Source organism: Bos javanicus, chromosome 5, assembly GCF_032452875.1.
Source record: "Bos javanicus breed banteng chromosome 5, ARS-OSU_banteng_1.0, whole genome shotgun sequence".
NCBI classification, from domain to species: domain Eukaryota; kingdom Metazoa; phylum Chordata; class Mammalia; order Artiodactyla; family Bovidae; genus Bos; species Bos javanicus.
Genome location: NC_083872.1, coordinates 788233 through 805574, shown reverse-complemented (window position 1 = coordinate 805574; position 17342 = coordinate 788233). Strand labels below are relative to the sequence as shown.

Here is a 17342-nt window from a genome sequence, read left to right as displayed (position 1 = left end):
ATTAAAAATCCAGTTTAAGGAGCTAAATTATTAGTTCTTAGACTTACTTCACAGTCCAATGTTTAAGACTTTGTCCAGTTAAGACTCTCCAATGCAGGTGGTGCAGTTTCGATCCCTGCTCAGGGAATTAAGATTCCATGTGACACATGACCAAAAACAAATTATTAGTTGTTTCAAGATACTCTATGACCTAAGGAAAGTCAAGAAATAAGAGGCAAGAGGGAATGAAGGGTGAGAGAGGCAGAGTGTACAGGGAGGAAATGAAGAAAAGGAAGCACAGATCTGTGGGGGAAGGGGGCAATAAGTAATGAAGGTCTTTAGATAAAGGGAGAGTATTTGACATGGACGGTGTATTTGAAGTGAGCTTCTGGCACCAAAACTTGTCAGAGAAGAACAGCAAAGTTCTTGCCTCTTCCTGTTTACTCGTTATTAGGAAGACGTTCAGAACTGCGGTCCCTGGGCATGCAGAGCGGTGTGTCATCCTCTGGGGGAGCGTGGGCATAGGTGCTCAGCTGTAATGTGCGCAAATTGGTGTCATACGAAATGTTTATGCTTTCCAGCATGGTGTCACATGGGACAAAACAAGATATCTGGAAAGAAGGAGAGAGCAGGGGGTGTGATGGGGAAACCAAGGAACCCACAGCCTCATAGAGAGTCCACTGGAAGGTTTCCAACTTCTAATGCCATTTCAGTTTGAAGGGACGTGTTTGTGTGAGGAAACGGAGGCTGAGATTTCTGGACAATGAAATAAGTTGAAGTCATGTAGAAGCAGACTCCGTGTAGACCAGAATTTCTCAGATTTTAATTAGTCACTTGGGGACCATGTGTGAAGTGCACTTGCTGAGCAGGCGGTCTTCGGTTCTGTTTCTAACAAGCTCTCAGAGTAGCAAGGGTGTAGCCTTGAATATAGAGAAATCTGAAAGAAGAGCATTGGATAGTGCAGGACATAACAGGATTAAGGAAAAGCATTATTTTGTATTTCTTTCTGAGCGTGTTTATAGCCAGAGGGAAGCAAAGAGTTGAAGTAGCAGTTATAGGTGTAAGATATCATTGCTAAGCAAAGAGGGAGAAAGAAACGGTAGGTGTCACAGAATGTTTAGCTTTAGGACTCCTGTATGTTGTTTTCTGTTTCTCATGAACCCTCTGTTCCTTATCAGTTCCTGGTATACAGGAACAAGAGGACCAGCATGCTGTTCCCAGGAGTGAGGTCATGGGACGGTACGCATACATGGATTTCCTTCAGTAACTTTTACCCTACAGTAAAAGTGTTTAGTCATGACCCTCTTACTCAAGATATGGATTGTCTTCTGGCCTTGTGGCAATTGTTATTCCTTGTTATTCCCTTGGTAACCATTGTTATACATCTGGCTTTTGTTCTTTTCTTATTTTTTTTTGCCTAAAGCTTCCTTGTATAAAAATATAAAAACTCACACAAACATGAATAATGCACCCTTGTTCCACTAGAGACTTGGGTCCCCTGTGTCCTTCTTTCTCTCTCTGGCTAGGTCTTTGGAGCATGGAGGCCTGCCAAGCTCACTTCCCTGCCCGGGCTTCCAAGACCTCCTTGAGAGGACACCGTGTGCCTTAGTGAGTGGTACTAGCCCTATTCTAGGGCTTTATTGGTTTTCCACGTAACCCAGGGAATATTAGTCTCTGTCTTTTGCCTTCTTTTCATTGACTCCGGTCCACCAGGCCCCAGTCTGTAAAGAAAACCACAGGTAGGGATGATCCATAGAAGGATGTCAAGGGAAAGATATAAGTCCACAGATCCAGAGATTATTACCCTTTGGATATGAGAGAATCTAGTGAAAGGACAAAGGGAAGAAAGGAAGGCCTTAGGGATGTGAGTTTGGAGTTGATGAGGACACTTGAGAGAACTCCTTCTAGATGACTTCAGTGTATTTGCCCTGAAAATAGATAAGATCATTATTGTTCCAGAGAATCCTGGAGGTGGGAGCGGGTGCTAGAAGTGGGGAAACCACAGCCCCTCTGAGTAATTCTTAGGCATCAAAGATATATGTTGTGCTGGTATTTGTTATTCAAAATAGATTAATTTGAAAAAGGAGGCATTGAGTTTTTTTTTTTTTTAATATAGCTGATTCTTTGAAAGTTGTTTCATAGAAATCCTTTGAAGAATTAGCATGATGTACCAAGCCAAACTAAATTTTGAAGCCAAACGGATTAATAGGGTTCATTCCCTAAGTGCTAAAAATACTTTTAATAAATACTACACTGATTTTTGGAGAAGGCAATGGCACTCCACTCCAGTACTCTTGCCTGGAAAATCCCATGGACAGAGGAGCCTGGTAGGCTGCAGTCCATGGGGTCGCTAAGAGTCTGATACGACTGAGTGACTTCACTTTCACTTTTCACTTTCCTGCATTGGAGAAGGAAATGGCAACCCACTCCGGTGTTCTTGCGTGGAGAATCTCAGGGACAGGGGAGCCTGGTGGGCTGCCGTCTATGGGGTAGCACAGAGTCGGACACGACTGAAGCGACTTAGCAGCAGCAGCAGCACACTGATTTTAATATTTAATAAATACTGCACTTTCCAATCCCAAAGAAAGGCAATGCCAATGAATGCTCAAACTACCACACAATTGCACTCATCTCACATGCTAGTAAAGTAATGCTCAAAATTCTCCAAGCCAGGTTTCAGCAATATGTGAACCGTGAACTTCCTGGTGTTCAAGCTGGTTTTAGAAAAGGCAGAGGAACCAGAGATCAAATTGTCAACATCGGCTAGATCATGGAAAAAACAAGAGAGTTGCAGAAAAACATCTATTTCTGCTTTATTGACTATGCCAAAGCCCTTGACTGTGTGGATCACAATAAACTGTGGAAAATTCTGAAAGAGATGGGAATACCAGATCACCTGACCTGCCTCTTGAGAAATCTGTTTGCAGGTCAGGAAGCAACAGTTAGAACTGGACATGGAACAACAGACTGGTTCCAAATAGGAAAAGGAGTACGTTAAGGCTGTATATTGTCACCCTGCTTATTTAACTTATGTGCAGAGTACATCATGAGAAACGCTGGACTGGAAGAAACACAAGCTGGAATCAAGATTGCTGGGAGAAGTATCAATAACCTCAGATATGCAGATGACACCACCCTTATGGCAGAAAGTGAAGAGGAACTAAAAAGCCTCTTGATGAAAGTGAAAGTGAAGAGTGAAAAAGTTGGCTTAAATTTCAACATTCAGAAAACTAAGATCATGGCATCTGGTCCCATCACTTCATGGGAAATAGATGGGGAAACAGTGGAAACAGTGTCAGACTTTATCTTTTTGGGCTCCAAAATCACTGCAGATGGTGATTGCAGCCATGAAATTAAAAGACGCTTACTCCTTGGAAGGAAAGTTATAACCAACCTAGATAGCATATTGAAAAGCAGAGACATTACTTTGCCAACAAAGGTCTGTCTAGTCAAGGCTATGGTTTTTCCTGTGGTCATGTATGGATGTGAGAGTTGGACTGTGAAGAAGGCTGAGCAGGAAGAATTGATGCTTTTGAACTGTGGTGTTGGAGAAGACTCTTGAGAGTCCCTTGGACTGCAAGGAGATCCAACCAATCCATTCTGAAGGAGATCAGCCCTGGGAGTTCTTTGGAAGGAATGATGCTAAAGCTGAAACTCCAGTACTTGGGCCACCTCATGCAAAGAGTTGACTCATTGGAAAAGACTCTGATGCTGGGAGGGATTGAGGGCAGGAGGAGAATGGGACGACAGAGGATGAGATGGCTGGATGGCATCACTGACTCAATGGACATGAGTCTCAGTGAACTCTGGGAGTTGGTGATGGACAGGGAGGCCTGGCGTGCTGCGATTCATGGGGTCACACAGAGTCGGACACGACTGAGTGACTGAACTGAACTGAACTGAACATTAATTTTGAAATATGCAAGATTTTTAATTTCTAATAATTCCATGGCAATTAAATGTAGTATTTCCTTTTCACTGTCATTAGTGGATTCCTATGTCTGTATTACCAGTGTCCTAAGATCCCCCTAAAAACAAGACACTAAAACTGAATGTATTCAATGCCAAAGCAGAGTGTGACGATTCTGCTCGGTACTAACTCTGCATGAATGTACAGCTGGCTTTCATATTAACATGTAATTAACTTTGTGTCCCTTTTTCTTTTTAGATTCTCCTGGGAAATATTCTAATGTGAAGGTAAAAACGTTTATGATTTTACCTTGAATTCTGAACTGTGGATCGTCTCCTATGTACATTGTTTAGTAATCATCTTGTTTCCAAACCCCATTCAGCCAGCAGTCAGAACGAAGGAGTCTGTTTCTAATAAAACAGAATGAAGGATTTACAAACATCCAGTTCAGGTTAATTTTGCAGTGCACAGTTAACTCTGGAAAGAGGGACATTGAACTATTTGAAATGTTCAGTCTTCATACTTCTAATATTTTCTTTGAAAATTTAATTGAAGAATTGGACATACATAAAGCAAATGTTATTGTTGATACCTGTGTTTTGAAACAAAAGATATTTACAAGGATAAGAACAAGAAGTTTTTAAATTGTAAGCTTCAACTCAACATGTTTCTGTATATGCTTCGACACTCTGAAGTTCTCAGTTTGGAATCTCTATACTTCTCAGGAACTCTCCGAGATTAAATTTTAGACTCTAAGTTTTTTCCAGTGTCCAAAAATGCTTGTTTGAATTCTAACCTTCCCCTAGAGTAAAACTTCACCTGCTAATATGTCAGTTGTATTTCAGCTTATAATTGTTTTATTATAGTATCGTTACACAGATGAATGTAGGCCAGTCAGATGTTTTGATGAACAGGCTGTGTGTGTGTGTGTGTGTGTGTATTTGTATGTGCATGTGTTTGTGTGTGTGTATGAGTTTGTGGTGTCTTTGATTATTAGAAGTAGGGGAAGTAATCATACTTTAATGACTATTGGATAGACATAATCTTTTGAAACAGTGATTCTGACAGTTGTTTGCTTTAGGATCCTATTATATTTCTAAAAATTATTGAGAATTCCAAGGAACTTTTATGTCTATTGATGTTTATTATATGGGAGTTCAGTTGAGTTCATTCGTTCAGTGGTGCCCGACTCTTTGTGACCCCATGGACTGCAGCACACCAGGCTTCACTGTCCATCAGAACTCCTGGAGTTTACTCAGACTCAAGTCCATTGAGTTGGTGATGCCATCCAACCATATCATCCTCTGTCTTCCGCTTCTCCTCCCACCTTCAGTCTTTGCCAGCATCAGGGTCTTTTCCAGTGAGTCAGTTCTTCACATCAGGTGCCCAAAGTATTGGAGTTTCAGCTTCAGCATCAGTCCTTTCAATGAATACTCAGGACTGAATTCCCTTCGGATGGAGTGGTTGGCTATCCTTGCAGTCCAAGGGACTCTCAAGAGTCCTCTCCAACGCTACAATTCAAAACCATCAATTCTTTGCTGTGCAGTTTCTGTATAGTCCAACTCTTATATCCATACATGACTACTGGAAAAACCATAGCTTGGACGAGACAGACTGATGTTGGCAAAGTAATGTCTCTGCTTTTTAATAGGCTGTCAAGGTCAGTCATAGCTTTTCTTCCAAGCAGCAAACGTCTTTTAATTTCAGGGGTGCAGTCACCATCTGCAGTGATTTTGGAGCCTCCCCAAATGTAAAGTCTGTCACTGTTTCCATTCTTTCACCATATATTTGCATGAAAGGATGGGACCAGATGCCATGATCTGAGTTTTTTGAATGTTGAATTTTTAAACCAATCTTTCCACTCTCCTCTTTCACTTTCATCCAAAGGCTCTTTAGTTCTTCTTCGGTTTCTGCTATAAGAGTGGTGTCATCTGCATATCTTTGGTTATTGATATTTCTTCCGGCTATCTTGATTTCAGCTTGTGCTTCATCCAGCCTGGAATTTTGCATGATGTACTCTGCGTATAAGTTAAATAAGCAGGATGACAATATACAGCCTTGACATACTCCTTTCCCTATTTGGAATCAGTCTGTTGTTCCATGTCCATTTCTAAGTGTTGCTTCTTGACCTGCATACAGATTTCTTAAGTCAAGTGGTCTGGTATTCCCATCTCTTTAAGTGTTTTCCAGTTTGTTGTGATCCACACAGTTAAAAGCTTTGGGGTGGTCAATAAAGCAGAAGTAGATGTTTTTCTGGAACTCTCTTGCTTTTTCCATGATCCAGTGGATATTGTCAGTTTGATCTCTGGTTCCTCTGCCTTTTCTAAATCCAGCTTGAATGTCTGGAAGTTCACGTTTCATGTTCTTTTGAGGCCTGGCCTGGAGAATTTTGAGTATTACTTTGCTAGTGTGTGAGATGAGTACAATTGTGTGGTAGTTTGAGCATTCTTTGACATTGCCTTTCGTTGGGATTGGAATGAAAACTGACCATTTCCAGTCTTGTAGCCACTGCTGAGATTTCCAGATTTGCTTGAGTGCAGCATTTTCATAGCGTCATGTGGTAGGATTTGAAATAGCTCAACTGCAATTCCATCACCTCCACTAGCTTTGTTTGTAGTGATGCTTCCTAAGGCCCACTGGACTTCACATTCCAGGACGTCTGCCTCTAAGTAAAGGATCACACCATCGTGCTTATCTGGATCATGAAGCTCTTTTCTATATAGTTTTTATGTGTGTGTTCTTACCACCTTTTCTTAATATCTTCTGCATCTGTTAGGTCAATACTATTTCTCTATTTATTGTGACCATTTTTGCATGAAATGGTCCTTTGGTATCTCTTACTCTCTTGAGGAGATCTCTAGTCTTTCTCATTCTGTTATTTTCCTCTATTTCTTTGCATTGACCATAGAGAAAGGCTTTCTTATCTCTCCTTGCTATTCTTTGGAACTCTGCATTCAAAAGGGTATATTTTTCCTGTTCTCCCTTGCCTTTAGCTTCTCTTCTTTTCTTAGCTATTTGTAAGGCCTCGTCAGACAACCATTTTGCCTCTTTGCATTTCTTTTTCTCTGGGATGTTCTTGATCGATGCCTCCTGTACAATGACACGAATCTCCGTCCATAGTTCTTCAGGCACTCTGTCTATCAAAACTAATCCCTTGAATCTATTTGTCACATCCATTGTATAACCCTAAAGGATTTGATTAGGTCATACCTAGATGGTCTAGTGGTTTTCCCTACTTTCTTCAATTTAAGTATGAATTTGACAATAAGGAGTTCATGATCTGAGCCATAGTCAGCTCCCAGTCTTGTTTTTGCTAACTGTATAGAGCATCTCCATCTTTGGCTACAAAGAATAGAATCAGTCTGATTTCGTCATTGCCCATCTGGTGATGTTTGTGTGTAGAGTCTTCTCTTGTGTTGTTGGAAGAGGGTGTTTGTTATGACCAGTACGTTCTCTTGGCAAAGCTCTGTTCACCTTTGTCCTGCTTCATTTTGTACTCCAAGGCCAAATTTACCTGTTATTCCAGGTATCTCATGAATTCCTTCTTGTACATTCCAGTCCCCTATATTGAAAAGAACATCTTTTTTTGGTGTTAGTTCTAGAAGGTCTTCTATGTCATCATAGAACTGTTTAACTTCAGCTTGTTCAGCATTACTGGTCAGAGCATAGACTTGCATTATTGTGATATTGAATGGTTTGCTTTGGAAATGAACAGAGATCATTCTGTCATTTTTGAGATTGCATCCAAGTACTGCATTTGGGACTCTTGTTGACTGCGATGGCTACACCATTTGCTCTAAGGGACTCTTGCCCACAGTAGTAGACATAATGGTCATCTGAGTTAAATTCACCCATTCTAGTCCATTTCGGGGCTTCCCTGGTAGTTCAGTCGGTAAAGAATCTACCTACCATGCAGGAAACCCGAGTTTGATGCCTGGGTCAGAAAGATCTCCTGAGGAAGGAAATGGCAATCCACTCCAGCATTCTTGCTTGGAAAATCCTATCACCAGAGGAGTCTGGCGAGCTACAAATAGCCCATGGGGTCAGAAGTATCGGACAGGACTTACGGCCTAAACCACAAACTAGTGCATTTTAGTTCACTGATCCTAAAATGTCGATGTTCACTCTTGCCATCACCTGATTGACTGCTTCCAATTTGCCTTAATTAATGGACCTAACATTCCAGGTTGCTACACAGTATTGCTCTTTATAGCCTTGGACTTGACTCCCATCACCAGTCACATCCACAGCTAGGTGTTGTTTTTGCTTTGGCTCCATCTCATCGTTCTTTCTGTATTTATTTCTCCACCGACCTCTAGTAGCATATTGGACACCTACTGACCTGCTGATGGGAAGTTCATCTTTCAGTGTCCTATCTTTTTGCCTTTTCATACTGTTCATAGGGTTCTCAGCCAAGAATACTGAAGTGGTTTGCCATTCCCTTCTCTAGTGAACCATGTTTTGTCAGAACATTCCAGCATAACCCGTCTGTCTTGGATGGCCCTTCACGGCATGGCTCGCTCATAATTTCATAGAGTTAGACAAGTCTGTGGTCCATGTGATCAGTTTGGTTTGTTTTCTGTGACTGGAGTTTTCAGTCCGCTTGCCCTCTGATGGATAAGGATAAGAGGCTTATGAAAACTTCCTGATGGGAAAGACTGACTGAGGGGGAAACTGGATCCTATTCTGATGGGCAGAGTCATACTCAGTAAATCTTTAATCCAATTTTCTGTTGATGGGTGGGGCTGTGTTCCCTCCCTGTTGTTTGATGAGGCCAAACTATGGAGGAGGTAATGAAGATAATGGCACCTCCTTCAACAGGTCCCATGCATGCACTGCTACACTCAGTGACCCTGACCAGGCAGCAGGCCACCTCCAACCCTTGCCTCAGCCAGAGACTCCTGGAAAATAAAACTAAAAAAGGTAAAAATACAGGCACACACAATCATAATGGCTAATTCCATTCGTCATTAGAGTTCTGATATCACATATCCTGTCTCTGGAGAACTCCTGTGTGCACTCAAAACATAATTGAGCATGGAAGTAACGTTTAGAGTTGTTGTGAAAAGAGTTTTGACCTCTTGGATCCCCTGGCCCAGTGGGTCTCTGGACTTCAGGAATTCTCAGCGCACACTACAGAACCACCATTTTAAACCATTGGCATGGTTGGATGTGAAATGATAAAGGGACCCTTGTGTTGACACGGGGTTTAAAGTTTCACTTTTACATTTCTTGCTTGTTTCTTTGATTTCTCTTAAATTTAGAGCTGAGAGTTCCTTTTTTTTTAAGCAAATATTTCTGTGTTGTGTTCATTCTTCCCTCATGGTGCTCTGTGCTCTTTGGATCCAGTGTGGTTCTAGACTTATCCTATTTTCACATGGAAACAATTGGTCACCCACAAGACTATCATGTCTCATATAAGTTTATGTCTATCCACGGCTTAAAAAATCAGTTCTGAAGATACTGATAATCTGGGGAAAGACCATCTCATTATAATTAAAAAAGTTGTCATTGGTGGTAGTGTTCAGTTGCTAAGTTGGGTCCAACTCTTTGTGAGCCCATGGGCTGCAGCACGCTAGGCCTACCTGTGCCTCACCATCTCCCGGAGTTTGCCCATGTCATATCCATTGCATCAGTGATGCTATCCCACCATCTCATCCTCTACTGTCTCCTTCTCCTCCTGCCCTCAATCTTTCCCAGCATTAGGGTATTTTCCAGTGATTCAGCTCTTCACATCAGGTGCCCAAAGTATTGGAGCTTTAGTTTCAGCATCAGTCCTTCCAGTGAATATTCATCATTGATTTCTCTTAGGATTGACTGGTTTGATCTCTTTGCTGTCCAAGGGACTCTCAGATGTCTTCTCTAGCATCACTCTTTGAAAGACTCAATTCTTCGGTGCTCAGCCTTCTTTATGGTCCAACTCTCACATCTGTACATGACTACTGAAGAAACCATGTCTTTTGCTGTACGGACCTTTGTCAGCAAAGTGATGTCTTTGCTTTTTAATGTTGTCTAGGTTTGTAACATTAATTAAAGTAGTAGCATTCATTTAAAGTGTTTTTAAAACCATGGTCTCTAGAGCACACAGTATTATAAGGCATAATTAAGTGTAAAATAAGGTAGATATACATTTTTCTTAATAATATATTTGTATGTTGAAAAATAATCATGTATGGATGTGAGAGTTGGACTGTAAAGAAAGCTGAACGCAGAAGAATTGATGCTCTCGAACTGTAGTTTTGGAGAAGACTCTTGAGAGTCCCTTGGACTGCAACAAGATCCATCCAGTCCACCCTAAAGGAAACCAGTCCTGGGTGTTCTTTGAAAGGACTGATGTTGAAGCTGAAACTCCAATATTTTGGCCACCTGATGCAAAGAGCTGACTCATTTGAAAAGAGCCATGTATTGGGAAAGATTGAGGGCAGGAGGAGAAGGGGACAACAGAGGATGAGATGGTTGGATGGCATCACTGACACAATGGACATGAGTTTGGGTAGACTCCAGGAGTTGGTGATGTATAGGGAGGCCTGGCGTGCTGCAGTTCATGAGATCGCAAAGAGTCAGACATGACTGAGCCACTGAACTGAACTGAACTGAACTGATGTTGAAAAAAATTATTGGTAAAGTTCTTATGGAATACAGAATATGTAATAGAAGTTGAGTGAATCAAAATCAGTAATACTAGGCAATTAAAAAGTAGAAGAAATGAGACACACTAGTTTACATCTCTTCATGAATGATGGTGACGTGTGAGATACCATAAGCTGTGAAGGACTAGTGAGTTTCATGGGAGAGGAGGGCATGGAACTGATTCTCTGAAGAAAGACTTTGTACAAGTTAGTCAGACTTGTATTCTCACATTCTAATAAATGGAGACTTTGTTTTCACATTTTTCAAATTGGGCTTCTGCTGCTCTGAGCCTCAATAATGAGACTTGTCAAAGAGCCAGGCATTTGAAAGTTGATGGTCAGTGTGCGTTGGTGTCCCATTCACTGACCAAAAATCAGTCAGCATCCACAGAATTTCGACAGAAGACCATAATTGATAAAATGAAGATAAAGACTGTAGCGGTGTTCCCGGTAGGGAATTACTCGCTCTGCCAGCTATGCAAGTGGGAGCTTCCAGGAAACAGAGGAAGCAAAGAAGGTAATGCAGAAGCCCAGAGCACTCAGCTGTCTCAGCCTGGGCATGGCCTTACCATCCTTCTGAAGGTTCCAAATTAGATTCTGTGGCAAAGTCTACCTTGTGCTGACTCCTTTTATGCAACCTACAGCCAATCAGTAGCTCTTAGCAAGGTGTGTGTATTCTCCCTCTGACCATTTGTGAAGTTGTGAAGTCGCTTAGTCATATCTGACTCTTTGTGACCCCATGGACTATAGTCTACCAGGCTCCTCCATCCATGGGATTCTCCAGGCAAGAATAATGGAGTGGGTTGCCATTTCCTTCTCCAGGGAGTCTTCCCGACCCTGGGATCGAACCCAGGTCTCTGGCATTGCAGGCGGACGCTTTAGTCTCTGAACCACCAAGGAAGCCCCTCTGACCATAGTAATACAATAAATAACAAAGAGAGTTAGGAAAACGTAAGTTCGTTCAGGCTGGTGTTTAGCATACACCTGAGAGTGGGTAGCAGGATTATGTTTAGAACTCTGGGACTAGTTGGGAGACTAGGTAGCCATCTAGAGACTGCCTTCTCAAAACGGGACTTCGTGCTTTTTTTTTTTTTTTTTTTTTTTAGTGCACTGGGATGACCGTAGCAATATTTTTATATGGCTGTCAATTCATAAGTGTTAGTCATGATTATATTTAGTATAACTGCAAAAGCCACTCTGATACCAAATACTAAAATATTTCTTGTGTTTTCTGTGACTTCATATTTTTTAGAATTGGCTTTCCCAATGGGAATGGGAGTCATGGGAAATTTGCTACATAGTACCTTCTTCTCAGCTGTGTCCACATAGTATATCAACTTGTTTTAGTATTTGTAATGAATTAAGAGTTCACAAGGGAGGTTGGCATAAAGGAGTGGTGTATCACTTAAAAGCAGTATATAGAAAGTCAATTCTGATTCTGCTAGGATGCCCAGTCTATTGAGTAACCACATCTAAGAATGTGTTGTCCATAAATACTAATTACTTTAGTGCCCTTAATCAGTCATACGGTCAGGACTATAGTAAAAAATCATCCACTCTGTCTTTTTTCACTCCTGTACTTTTTTCTTTTTTATCCTCACCTTGCATTTACAGAATATTCTCAGTTATCTCCTAGAGTAGTGACTACAGGCTCTAAAATCAATGTGTTTGTCTTTTTTTCTTTTAATTTATACAACTGGATCTTTTGCTCTTGTCTCTCCATGAGCTTGGTAGGTCCAGGAAAAACAAAATCAAAAAAATGCCTACACGAGTCCCTTCCACACTGGACGATGTGAGATAGGAAAACTACAAAATAGATAGAAGCCACTTTGGTCAGTTAATGTTGATCATTTTCTTCTCAGTCAATACATTTTATAAAATAACGAGCAGTTATTTTATCCTTCAGGATTTGTACATTTATTGGTTTCTTAAAGATTTATTCTATACTGTACCCTGAAAGTTTTATATCCTAAATATTTCTGTAAACACTCCCTCAGTTCAGGCCGGCATCACCTTGTTATGCTCAGTATTAATGCCCTCAGATTTGCCTTCCTCCAGTTATTCGTATGCCCTTCAGATTCCTCCCTCCCGTGGTGTTTAGAGTCCCCAATCTCAAAAGCACACGTGACCATGAGGCACTCTGAGTCACATTAATGTCTAGATCTCTTAAAGCACCATTGATGCTCTCATAATCTGACTTCTGCCTGACTATCTCTAGCCCTTTCAATCCTTTGCTCTAGAATTCTGAACTACTGCTGGCGCCCTCGTCACTTGTCCCTGTTGTTGTTCAGTCGCTCAGTCGTGTCTGATTCTATGTGGCCCCACGGACCACAGCACACCAGGCTTCCCTGTCCTTCACCATCTCCTGGTGCTTGCTCAACTCACGTTCATGGAGTCGGTGATGCCATCCAACCATCTCATCCTCTGTCATTCCCTTCTCCTCCCTACTTAAACCTTTCCTGGCATCAGGGTCTTTTCTAATGAGTCAGCTCTTCGAAGCTGGTGGCTAAAGTGCTGAAGCTTCAGCGCCAGCGTCAGTTTTTCCAGTGAATGTTCAGAACTGATTTTGTTTAGGATTGACTGGTTGGATCTCCTTGCAGTCCAAAGGACTGTCATGAGTCTTTCTGAACACCACAGTTGAAAAGCATCAGTGTTTTGGTGCTCAATCTTCTTTTTGGTCCAACTCTCATATCCATACATGACTACTGGAAAAGGCTTTGCTTTGACTAGATGGACCTTTGTTGGCCAAGTAACGTCTCTGCTTTTTAATACGCTGTTTGTCATATCTTTTCTTCCAAGGAGCAGGCGTCCTTTAGTTTCATGACTGCAGTCACCATCTGCATTGATTTTGGAGCCCAAGAAAATACAGTCTGTTTCTGTTCTCATTGTTTCCCCATCTCTTTGCCAAGAAGTGATGGGACTGGATACCATGACCTTCGTCAGTCCCATTCCTTCACTTTGGACAAATATCTACCCTGTGGTGTGTGTGCTTCTCTCCCCATCTTGCTACAGCCTGAAATGCTCTCCCTCTCCTGCCCTCTGTTCCCTTGAACTGTGTAAGTCTGCATTCAGGCATTATCTGTAGAAAAGCCATCCCTGACACCCTTTTCTACATTTTTCGTGAAACTCCAGTGTCTAGTACTGAGTAGAAACCCAAGAAATAATTATTGAATAAGAGACACTGGGGCTCTGTATCAACCTAGAGGAGTGGGATGGGGAGGGAGATGAGAAGGAGGTGCAAAAGGAGCAATATATGTGTACATATGGCTGATTCATGTTGAGGTTTGACAGAAAACAACAAAATTCTGTAAAGCAGTTATCCTTCAATTAAAAAAAAAAACAAAAAAACACACTGTATGTACCGAGGTGACTTTTAAGAGCTTGTCCTGTGCAGTCTAGGAGCCAAAAGGATAGACATGTAAAGAAATAATTTACAGTTCAGATCTATATCTATCACTAGGAAAATCTAGAAAGATACACTAGTAAAATCTTTAAAGTACTAAGGGAGCTACAAGGAAAAGCGTAGCTCTTTATCAGGGGAAAGATGGCAGTAATCAAAGACAACTTCACAAAGCACGTTGAGCCTTAAAAGATGAAAAGTAATTTGTCGGAAGAGTAGAGGGAAGCATTTCAGATGAAGGAACTGATAAAAGCTAAAAAGTAAGGGGAATTTTGTAAACCATGAATAATGTTGCAGTTGATGCTTGGCATGTTGTTAAAAAGGTCCTGTTAGGAAGTAGAGAAGAGAATGTATGGTGATTTTATATGTCTGTCCTGTATTTTGCTTGGTTTCTGATGTTTTGTTCACTGCTGTTTGGATCAATCTGTGACTGAATCTTTGAGCTGTTTGTGTGCCTGTAAGAAAAGCAGACATTACTTTGCTGACAGAGGTCCATCTAGTCAAGGCTATGGTTTTTCCATTGGTCACGTGTGGACATGAGAGTTGGACTGTGAAGAAAGCTGAGCGCTGAAGAATTGATGCTTTTGAACTGTGGTGTTGGAGAAGACACTTGAGAATCCCTTGGACTGCAAGGAGACCCAACCAGTCCATTCTGAAAGAGATCAGCCCTGGGATTTCTTTGGAAGGAATGATGCTAAAGCTGAAACTCCAGTACTTGGGCCACCTCATGCGAAGAGTTAACTCATTGGAAAAGACTCTGATGCTGGGAGGGATTGGGGGCAGGAGGAGAAAGGGACAACAGAGGATGAGATGGCTGGATGGCATCACTGACTCTATGGACGTGAGTCTGAGTGAACTCCGGGGGTTGGAGATGGACAGGCAGGCCTGGCGTGCTGTGATTCATGGGGTCACACAGAGTCGGACACGACTGAGCAACTGAACTGAACTGAACTGAACCTGGTGACATCTGGTATTTCCCAAATGGTTTGTTGAAGTTTTCAGGTCATTGGAAGTAGTTCTTAAAGAAGTAAATATTCAGCCGAGGATTAAGATTGACTTAATCTGTCGTTCCATACAATGTTTTAGATCTCTGTTAAATGAGGATTATGTCTTTTATCTAAACTTTCTAAGTAATTTTAACTAAACATGCAGATCTGTCAAGAGAACAATACTTGGAAATGATAACAGAGGAAGAACAAGAAAAACCTGATGAAGATGAGAATAACTATGCACAGGTATGTTATCTGGTGTAGTACTGTATGAGAAATTGTGTATCAACCAAGGCAAATTAGAATGGAAACATAAGTTAACACCCATCACAAATGAGTTAAAGTAAAAGTTCAGTGAAATTTTGTGAGGAATACCAAATTACCGTTTCTCCTCAGGAAGATCCACTATGTGATAACCCTGAAGAAGGAGCAAACCTAAAGGAAATATCTCCTAATCTCACAAATAATATACCTGATTGTGAAGAAAAAGATGTATTTGGAGTATCTGTCTCTCTAGTATTCCAAGCATTTCCTGAACAAAAAGAACCCAGTCTCAAAAATGTTTTTCCGTGGTCTGTAACTCTAGATCCCTTGGATAGACTTGTCTGTCATCTTCAAAGCTTTGTTTTCCCTGAAAATAAAGTAGACTTTGAAAATTATTAACTAGACATTGCACATGTGTTTATGAAAATTTAAGAGAGTTTTTATAATACAGAAAATAAAAAGGTAGGGGAGCCGGTAGCTATATTCGAAGTGAAAGACCAAGAGATTGATATGCAAATGTCACAAAATATGAGGCAAGATCAAACTAATCGGAAATTAGACATGGGACAAGCATGTCATTCTAGTCTGTGGCTTGTCTACTCTGGTAAGATGAAATATAGAATTCAAATAAAAATTCACTTTCCCCTTGCTGTTGTTAAAATACTGATCTGAAAAATAAAGCAATACAGGACTGGTTCCAGAAGCCACTGCATGCAGATAATTGCAGCGCTAGTGACATTAAAAGCATGGAACCTGAATTAGAAAATGGGAATTCTTCTCCACCTAATAGTCACAGCGCATCTGAAGTGTATGTAAATGAAGAATTAGAGAAGGATATGCAGAGGTTTAAGAATGAAATAGACATGTTTCAAGTAGAGTTGCTGGCTCTGGAAAAAGAGAAAATTTAACTTCCAAAAGAGTTTCTCATTTTCTCTTGCTTTGGTTTTTCTCTTTCTTGATGATGTGGTCCATTTTGATTTTCCATTTATGAATAAAGCGGGATCATCCAAAAAGGTAATTGTGTAGAAATCTATTATTATCTCAATAACAGGAATTCAGGAAACTATTTCCATGGCTTTTGTCCTTCAGTCAATTCTCATATCTAATTCTTCTCCGTCAGTCTTCATATGGACTGGGAAACTCATTTAGCTATTTACCATGTGGGTGTCTGAGCCAGAATAAGCACCAAGGAAATTGCTTAAGAAGAATAATCAGCTAGGTTTTTGTGTCTTTTTTTTCCCCCTTTAACTCTGTTGGGTTAAATATGAGTTATATTTCCATAGAATGGGAAGAAAGCACTGACTGAGAGTTGGGACATGAACATGGGTTCCCTCTAATCTCTTCATTGTGGTTGAATATGTGTGATCTTCTCTGCTTTCTGCAATTGCTGGGCACTTAGATTTCCAGCATGGCTGCTTCAGGATCTTTTTAATAACAAATACCTGGGCTCCCACATATGCTTTAATCAGCACTCTCAGATGTTTCTTTTGAGACAGACCTTTCCATTATGTTGTTTACTAAAATGTAGAAAGTTTTGACATGTGTGATTTTGTTACATAGATTGTGTGTGTGTGTGTGAAAGTTGCTCAGTCATGTCCAACTCGTTGTGAACCCCTGGACTATAGCCTGCCAGGCTCCTCTGCCCATGGAATTCCCCAGGCCAGAAAGAATACCAGAGTGGCTAGCTGTTCCCTTCTCCAGAGGATCTTACTAACCCAGGGATCGAACCCAGGTCTCCCCCATTGAAGGTGGATTCTTTAATATTTCAGCCACCAGGGAAGCCCATAGGTAGTATAAACCCTGAGCAAAAAAAAGAAAAAAAAAAAGTGTTTATGTACAAAGGAGAAGACTGAGTTCTGAGATGCTGTGAGATTGTTCTTTCTTCAGTAATAGGTTTTTAAAATTGTTTGTTTGCTCTTTTGTGTAAGAGGTGCTTTGACTGAGTTTGAACAACAGACAAAAAGAGAAAAAAATAAACAAAAAAGTCTATGTATTCTCCTATATTAAAAAAAAAAAAAAGGAGATGAGCCCTACCCCCAACTAAGGCATTGAGTTTCTGTGCCAAACTCACGCTTTTAACTTATCTGATTAATCTGATGAATTCATTTGATAATATATAACATTCAACGTTCCAGAATTGTATCATCTCTTTTGGTGCCATAAAATGCTAG

At 40.8% G+C, this 17342-nt stretch overlaps 1 protein-coding gene and 1 long non-coding RNA gene across 2 annotated transcripts in view; both read left to right on the top strand.

Annotated features, from left to right (window-relative positions):
* The window catches only part of LOC133248635 (ankyrin repeat domain-containing protein 26-like), a 73274-nt gene that overhangs the window by 34112 nt on the left and 21820 nt on the right, over nt 1-17342 (top strand). The window contains 3 exon segments of the mRNA XM_061419018.1: nt 4148-4176; nt 10897-11035; nt 15071-15153. Coding sequence (XP_061275002.1) covers nt 4148-4176; nt 10897-11035; nt 15071-15153 — 251 coding nt within the window.
* Nucleotides 1253-15566, top strand: LOC133247111 (uncharacterized). Its single transcript, XR_009736262.1, has 2 exons — nt 1253-4176; nt 4272-15566. It is a non-coding gene; the product is annotated as an uncharacterized LOC133247111 (long non-coding RNA).